The sequence below is a fragment of the Penaeus chinensis genome, chromosome 32, assembly GCF_019202785.1.
Source record: "Penaeus chinensis breed Huanghai No. 1 chromosome 32, ASM1920278v2, whole genome shotgun sequence".
NCBI lineage: Eukaryota > Metazoa > Arthropoda > Malacostraca > Decapoda > Penaeidae > Penaeus > Penaeus chinensis.
In genome coordinates, this window is record NC_061850.1 from 30,637,919 (window position 1) to 30,646,538 (window position 8,620).

The window sequence follows — 8,620 nt, forward strand, 5'->3', positions numbered from 1 at the left end:
TGCTTTCCCATGAGTCGGCGGGGCGCTGCTGTGCAGTCATGCATCCTCCTGGTAGCTTGCCTGACGTGGGTGAAATGTGCAACAGGGAAAGGTTCACTACAGCGGGGTGACGCGGTGGGCGGCACCCCTCCCCCCTCCAGGGGCGGCGCCGGGGGGGAGGCGGTCGTCCTGTGGTGGACTCCCTTTACAGGGGTTATGGGACAGTCGCGAAATTGCGGGCTGGGCAATTGCTTTTTCACAGAGGATCGCTCGTACCTGCACAGCAAGCGCCTGAAGGCGATCCTGTTCTACGGAAGCGATTTCAGCGTCGAGGACCTCCCTCTCCCCCGTCAGTCGAGGCACTGGTGGGGCCTCCTGCACGAAGAGTCCCCGAAAAATCAACCTCTCTTCGACCACCAACCGGTCTTGCAGCTTTTCAACATTACGTCAACATTTCGTCGAGGCTCCAACTTTCCTCTCTCACTGCAGCATCTGAAGTCCATCGAGGCGCTCACTTCCACGCGCGAGTTCGTTCCCACCAGCGAAAAAAACGACTTGCTCGGGAAAGAAAACTTAGCCCCCGTCGTGTACGTCCAGTCGGACTGTGACACGCCTGCCCAGAGAGACAAGTATATCAGTGAATTAGCCAAGTACATCAAGATCGACTCGTACGGCGCGTGTCTGCACAACCGAGACCTTCCAGCCCACCTGCAGGACCCGGCGGGGACCTACGACCACGACGACTTTCGCGCTTTGGTCGCCAAATACAAATTCGCCATCGCCATCGAGAACGCCGGCTGCGACGACTACATCACCGAGAAGCTGTGGCGGCCCTTGACTCTGGGGACCGTGCCTGTGTACTGGGGTTCGCCCAGCGTACGAGACTGGGAACCCAATCCACGCTCGGTCATCCTCGTGAGCGATTTCCCGACCCCGAAGGAGCTCGCTGTGTTCCTTCACCGGCTACTGGAGAACGACACTATGTACGAGTCCTACTTGAAGCACAAGCTAGAGCGAGAGGTGACGAATACCTACCTTTTGGAGACGATGGAAAATCGCCGCTGGGGAATCGACAACGATTTCGAGAAGGGGAATTTCATCGAGCATTTCGAGTGCCACGTGTGCGACCAGGTGCTGACGCGGCACTCGGGCGGCAGGAGCAGAGCCAGTCCCGGGGAATTCCAGGCAGACCTGAGTCACTACGGGTGCCCAGAGCCCGAGACGGTGCTGGGGGAGGAGAAGGAAGCCAGGAACTTTTGGGTGGAGCAGTGGAACAAGGCGAGAGTGGAAGCGCAGGTGTTGCATCGACTCATCTCTCTTCCGCCGAAACGCTTCACTCCCGACGAGTTCTTCGACGCCGTGATTCCCGAACTGCAAAGAGACGGTTTTTTCCAGAGGTTCCCTCCTGAGCACGAGGAGTTGTGATCTGCGCTCAGGTTTTAAACATATATTATTGTTGATTTTTATCTGAAGAGTTTTTTACCAGATTTCTTTTATTTTTTCTATTAGTTCGAGCATTATTTTTATTACTTATTACTATATTAGTTGAGATTGTGACCTCCAGCGTCTTGAGTATCTCAATGGGTGTAAAACCTTGAAATATCCACGATACCAAAGATAATGATCGTGAATTTTAAAATATGTTTTTGTATGTCTTTGTGTGCTTTTGTTTAATGCCTTGAATTTGTTTTATTTTGTATGTGTTTTAGTCTCGACACCAGCGCTTTATGTTGTTTGTATTTTACGTTGTTTGTGAACTTATGTGATTCCTATCCATAAACCCAAGTATACCACTAGGTACAAAATAAAAGGTGCTAAATCAGCATTGGTGTCTTAAACTGCATATTTATATCCCCCAGCTCTCTTTTTCGCTCCTACTCTCTTTTCATCTTTATATCGTCTATATTTTTCTTTCTCTTCCTTTCGCTTTTCCCTTTTCCTACTACTCCTCTCTCACTTAAGTTTCTTTCGCCTTCTTTTCTTTCATTTTCCCATCCTTTTCCATTCTTTCTCCCTTCCTCCCTCCCTCCCTCTTATTTTCATACGACTTCCCTTGTTGGTTTCAGCCGCTTTGCTTGATTGCTGTGCAGCACAACCAAAAGTTCATACACCATTTTGTTTCAAATGTAATCACAATACTCGGTTGTAGAACATGGATTGCCGTGTGAATACACTTTTTGACATGCGTAGATAGTACCCATTACACCTGCATTGTATAAATAAAATGTGTTTTACAACAAGTCTGTCCATATATTCGTCAAGAAATGTACCTACATAAAAGAAGAAAACAAAAATGCAACTGAGAAGTCTTCAAGCTGGAACTTTTCTAGACCCTTTACAAATTAAATGTTACTAAACAGACATGAAAAAAGTCCAGCACGTCACTCTCTTGCCCTTTCACCATATTTTGGTCAAGGAAAGTCTGGACGAGTTAATTCCATGAATATACATGAGTCATCTTACCATCTGAAGTAGGTCTGGCTTACCCCTTCAGGTGCAAAAATTTTTAACTTTTACCAATTATACCTCGGCTACATTTCAAGATTAAGGGTTTTGAAATGTTTATTTTATAAAATATTCCGTGTTGACGCCATCGACTTGGCGGACGCTAGCAAGTCTGGTGGTATGGATGCCGCCACTAACGCCTCCGTGAACTGGCATCCGTCTGCAGAGCGCAATCGCTCGCAATTGCTTGGGCAACGACCATATGACGATTCATCTTAGGGGAAGTCTCTGCCCATGGCGGTCCGGATATTCTCATTGGGATTGAGATCTAGCAATTTTGGTGGATGTGGTACAGCGTAATCTCGGGGTGTTGCCGATATCACGCCTTCACGACACTGGTTGTGTGGATGGGACTGTTATCCTGGCTCTGTGACCACACTGTCCCTCACCGATAGTAAAACATCTAGTCTACAATTTCCACGTATGCCTACCCCGTAAATCTGCGGGCCTAACCTGTCAACTCCCTGACCCTCTGATGTGTATCTACTCAAACAGCCCAGCAGTTTCTGACAGTGAGTGTGCTGCAGTGTAATGCGAAGACCCAACGAATGTTGCCGCAGAACAAAAAGGGTCCGCATCCCTTGCAGTTGTTGAGGATTGTTAAAGAAATAAAATTAATATAGATAACTAAGAAGAAAATGACTCAAGGGGACGTGGCGACTATCTACCGGCCACGCCCCTTTCTCAAACCAAGTCAGTTGTGAGAGAAGGTGCCACTAAGTACAGACGCTTTTCATTAGCTCATGATATTCGTGCACTCCAATGTATTTTTGAGTGACATGTACTTGATCTTCCTCCGTCGTGCATCTAGGGCGCCCACTTCTGGCCTGGTCTCTGGTGGATCCAGTTGTTGGTATCACTAGATCCACAGGGACATGGCTTCGAAATACCTAATCTTGATATTTCGGCTCTTGATAGTCCCTCAGAGTAAAGAATAATTATGACGCTACGAATGGTCTATGAGCTCTCCTTGATGATATTGCCGTGATACATGGCCCTAGCCATATCAACTCCGAAACACTACTCGAATACATTATGAAGCTTCATCTGTTCCAAGCTTTGAAAACAAGTACCAACCTCTCCGAATCAACTCCTAGTGATAGTTTCGGTTTCCTTTACTCCCGAGTAAAGCTACTTTATTTTAACGAGTGTACACACACGCACATAGATATAGATACATATATGTATATGTGTGTGTGTGTATATATATATATTGAGAGAGAGAGAAAGAGAGCAATGTTGTTTAATCAATCACCATTGGAGCTTCCTCTTTTCCTTTCACTCGGAAATTTAGGAATATTCCCCGAGGCAAAGGGATTTTGAATTAATTGCAAAAAAAATCTAAAAAAAAAAAAATTCGATGTCAGAATTTTAGGAATCATTAATTTATGAAACGTCTCTTTATAGAGAGCTGCTAATTCTGCTATGAGAAGCTGTAGACGGCTTTCGACCCGCACGACGAATACCTCTGACACACACACACACACACACACACACACTCGCACACACACAACACACACACACACACACATAAATATATATATATATATATATATATATATATACACACACCCACATAGCTAGAAATTATTTTCTCGCGTTTTCTCCCACCACACACTAATTCCGAATACATGGCAATGGTTTCAGAGCTGGGCACATCTACTCCGCGCTGCGGGTCGAGTGAAATGCCAGGCGGCGATAACTCAGCACTTTCTACTTTTTTTTACGAGAGAATAAAATGTGATTTCGAATTCAGATGTGGAAAAACAAATCATTATACAGAGGTATATATTATGTCCCTACATCATATAGTATAAATATTATATGCATTGTACGTTGTTTCCAAATATGTGTGCGAGATATGCACACACACACAAACACGCACAAACACACACACTCATATTTATGTACATACACACACACATATATATGTAATATATATATATATTTGTATATATGTATATGTATTTATATATATATGTATATGTATTTGTATATATATATGCATATGTATTTATATATATGTATATGTTTGTATACACACACACACACACACACACACACACACATACACACACGCATATGTGTATATATATATATATAAATACACACACACGTGTGTATATGTGCGCGGGCGCGTGTGTGTGTGTGTATGTTCTGTGTGTATATGTGTATGTACATATACATACACAGACACACGCACACACACAAACACACACATACACAGGCATATATATATATATATATATATATATATATATGTACGTATATATATGCATATATATATATATATATACACATATATGTGTGTGTGTGTGTGTGTGTGTGTGTGAGTGTGTGTGTGTATGTGTGTGTGTGTGTGTGAGTGTGTGTGTGTTTGTGTGTGTGTGTGTGTGTGCGCATAGTGTTTCATCGTTTCATCGTCTCATAAAAAAAGGAAACCGAGCTGTCTGGTTAATGTTCCCATCAAATTGTTGCTCCCATAAACAGATGTCACATATTAGGCCAGGGGATGGAACGACCAGAAGTGTCAGGGCAAGTTGTAAACACGCATCACTGCTTCCTGCAAGAGTACGTGTAATGCAAGTTTCATGAAATACAAAAAGAAAGAATGTCATATTCTCAGTACATCAAACGGCCTGGCTACCTATTTATTTCAGGACTCCTATATGGTGGCAAAAAGATGGGTGTATAAAAAAATAAAAATAAAAAATGACCATTTACCCACGTTAAACTCCATGGATAAAATAATTATTTGTTGCAAAGCCCAAAGAATAAGCAAATCAATGTTGGAATGCAAGGTTAACAATCGATGCAGAGGGGATGGGACAACTCTCCCTCGGTACGACAAAGTGAGAGCGAGTATGTTTATTATTCTGTTTTTCGAACAGGAGAAGGAATTGATAACAGAAAAAGTAGGGACACACACACACAAACACACACACACACACACACGCGCGCACGCACGCATGCACGCACGCACGCACACACACACACTAAAACAAACACACACACACACACTAACACATACACACACACACACACAGACACACACACACACACAAACACACACACACAAACACACACACACACACACACACAGAGAGAGAGAGAGAGAGAGAGAGAGAGAGAGAGAGAGAGAGAGAGAGAGAGAGGAGAGAGAGAGAGAGAGAGAGAGAGAGAGAGAGAGAGAGAGAGAGAGAGAGAGAGAAACAGACAGACAAAGAGACAGAGAGATAAAAATGAACGGAGAGAAACAGAGACGGAAGAGGCAGGCTCGCGCTCCCGGTGGCTGCTTGTCTCGAGCGGATCCCCATTTCCGCGTCCTCGCCCGCCGCCTCGGAGCGCAAGCGCCCTCAAGCCACAGGAAGTATCAACAACCTCCGAGGCTCGACTGGTAAACAATCCCTTATCTCTCTCGCTTCTAAGTCTCTTTTGGCGAGATTTTAAGGCTGCTTCGGTATTTTCTTTCGCGTTTTATGTTGTAGTGTTTGTTAGAGGGGTAGAGATAAGTGTTATAGTGTACGGAGAGTTGTAGTAATGGAGGGAGATTTGTCAATTGAGGCCCAGCCCATCTAGAGAGAAAAAAAATAATGATAATTTTGCAATCACGTATTTGTTCGGTATTTCTTCAGGTTGTGCTTGTTGTAGGTTCTCTTGTCAGGGCACTGTGGCTTTAGCATGATTGGGGGTAAAATGGTGTCAAGGTTAGCTTGTACGAAAATAAGTAAATGTCACAAATATAATGTTAAGTAATTATTCTATCCTGTTGTCTGACGAGCAGTTAGAGGGTAATTTTGACATATTGTTTATTTAGGGATGTTTTGAGGAAAATCTGAGATCCTTTTAATTCTTTTAAGACTTCCCAGGCCTTCATTCATCTCTTGATATCAGAGTATTGGTCAGTAGCTGTTGATTTGCCAAATTATATTGGTTTCGGGTGGTCATCACACGTGGAATGGTATGTGGGAATGAAAGATTAATAAATCACTAAGCACATCCAGACTGCCATGGTAGTAAGTTTTGCCCAAAGCACATATTTTAGATATTGTTCTAGAATTTTCTACATCCTATTAAATTTATCTGTAATGTCTTCTGTGTTCATTTCCTTACTTCTTTTTTTTTCTTCTTTTCCTGTCTTATCTCTCTGGCTTCCCAATTGTTTCTTAGATTATTGATTTAGTCCTCTCTCATGGCAAGAAAATTGTATATGTTCAAGCTAGATACTCAACCAACATAGACCCATAACATTTCAGAAAATGGAATTAGGATATGTTTGTTCTATTTGAAATCTTTTGTAGTTTGCCAGGCATGTCCAAGAGTCTGGACGTGAAGTGGCACTCAAACTCTCTCACCAGCTTACCATCTTCAGTGTTTAAAGACTGAGCTGGTGTCTCTCTTGACCTTTAACCTTTTGTAGTCATTTATGAGCTCTTGCAGTAATTCTAATATATCTTAATAGTTGCCTGTATTATTTGCCTTACCAATATTGATTATTTTTATAAGGCAAAAGGTATTTTAAAAAATGAAGTGACTATATATATGGTAACAAAATCCGATGTCTAATGCCCAGTTTTACTGGAGTTCCAATAGTGCTTGTGCAGTGTAGAATTTTCACTCTACCTACCAGGTAGAGTGCATGACCAACATGTGGGAGTGCCTGATACTGAGTCTCTCTCCTGCTGTGAATACATTTTACTCCCAGATAAGTAGTCAGTAGAGGCTGCATTATGATAAATGTAGCCACAGCCTTTAAAAAAAATAGGATTTATCAAAAACAAGTAAGTTTTATATGCTGCCATAAAGTGCCATGTAAGTGTGATAATCTGTCATATAATGCCACAAAGAGAGATACTATTGAGTGACAGATTATGCCATAGAATGCCACAAAGGGGCATGCCTGTAAGTCTCATACTGTGCCATATATTGCTACTGAGGGGATGAATGTATAACCATAGGGATTATGGTTAACCAGTGATAAAGGATGGAAAGCCTCGTATTTATTTCTTAAGCTGTGAAAGAAAAATCATGAAGCTGAGAAGGTATTCTTGAACACAATAAAAGATTAAGCCATTGTTTAGCAAATGTTGTGCTAACATTGTTTTTTCTTCTTCTTCTTTTTCTTATCTAATCTTTTTCTTTACTTTTTGCTGAATTTTAGAGAAGACCTACTACAGGAATGCATATTTTACTTTCCCTTTCATCTTTCCCTTCTCTCTTCACAGCAGAGGGACGTAGTTTATGAAGGCAGACCACCATGGCACCGGCTCGCGATGCCAACGTGGTCAAGCTGGCCGTGGAACTGCGGCTTCCGGACATTAGGGCTCACCCTTACCTGGGGGAGTTCAGTCTTCAGAGGCAGCTTATGGATTTCATTAAGGTAAGATAATCATTATAATCAGTATGGTGTATATATTTGGGCAGCTTAGCTCAGGCTAGTGAATACAATATGTTGCTATTTAGTGGTGTATGTGTTAGCAGTCTTTATTGTGTATCAAAGCAAATGCCTTTTTACTCTAAACATGTGTGAATTAATTTGTTTTTTTGTTTGGTAACATTTCAGGACCTCTGCACTTATTGGAAAATTGAAAATCCAGAGCACTTTGCCTTGCAGTATACAGAACCACCAACTCACTACGTCACTGAGAAGAACCGAAGCAGAATTAAAGTAAGTATTTTACAGCAAATCATTCCTTTTTGACATCTTTACATGGAAGGACCCTTCAAACTCACCATATATGAGAACACTCAAGATGCTTGACCCCACTCCATTCATTTTTTCTTTCTTTCTTTCTTTCTTTCTTTCTTTTATTTTCACTCCTTTTATTTTTTCAGGATGGAACTGTTCTAATGCTAATTTACTCTGCAAGCAAGACAGCCGATGATATTCTTTACAAGCTAAAGAAATGTGTGCTTGAGGAAAAGAGAGATGCACTCACGATGCTTGTGAAGATGAGCTCAGACATCACCTTTGCACAAGAATTCATTGCCAAGCAAGTGAGTTTTTGCTTTTCAGAATTTTGAGTCTTTGATGGAATAAAGTGAAATAAAGAAAGATATCTGTAGAGAAGTTTTAAAAGAATACATTATCCAGGTATTCATTATTATGTATGCAAGATATTTTCCCATAAAAAAA

General features: G+C 41.9%; 2 protein-coding genes across 2 annotated transcripts in view; both read left to right on the forward strand.

Annotated features, from left to right (window-relative positions):
- Window positions 1–9: 9 nt before the first annotated feature.
- LOC125042385 (alpha-(1,3)-fucosyltransferase 10-like) lies at window positions 10–1,802 on the forward strand. The gene has a single exon (XM_047637982.1). It carries the CDS (start codon window positions 10–12, stop codon window positions 1,402–1,404), a length of 1,395 nt encoding a protein of 464 aa, XP_047493938.1. The 3' UTR covers window positions 1,405–1,802.
- Window positions 1,803–5,824: 4,022 nt separating this feature from the next.
- LOC125042499 (engulfment and cell motility protein 2-like) overlaps window positions 5,825–8,620 on the forward strand; it is a 12,979-nt gene continuing 10,183 nt past the window's right edge. Inside the window, exons 1-4 of the mRNA XM_047638141.1 lie at window positions 5,825–5,881; window positions 7,710–7,864; window positions 8,048–8,152; window positions 8,320–8,481. Of these exons, the coding sequence (XP_047494097.1) occupies window positions 7,742–7,864; window positions 8,048–8,152; window positions 8,320–8,481 (390 nt within the window). The 5' untranslated portion in view covers window positions 5,825–5,881; window positions 7,710–7,741. The remainder of the gene's footprint in view (window positions 5,882–7,709; window positions 7,865–8,047; window positions 8,153–8,319; window positions 8,482–8,620) is intronic.

What these genes read in the sequence shown, in the direction of transcription:
- LOC125042385 (XM_047637982.1), top strand. Translation starts at nt 10, where the DNA reads ATGAGTCGGCGGGGCGCTGCTGTGCAGTCATGCATCCTCCTGGTAGCT.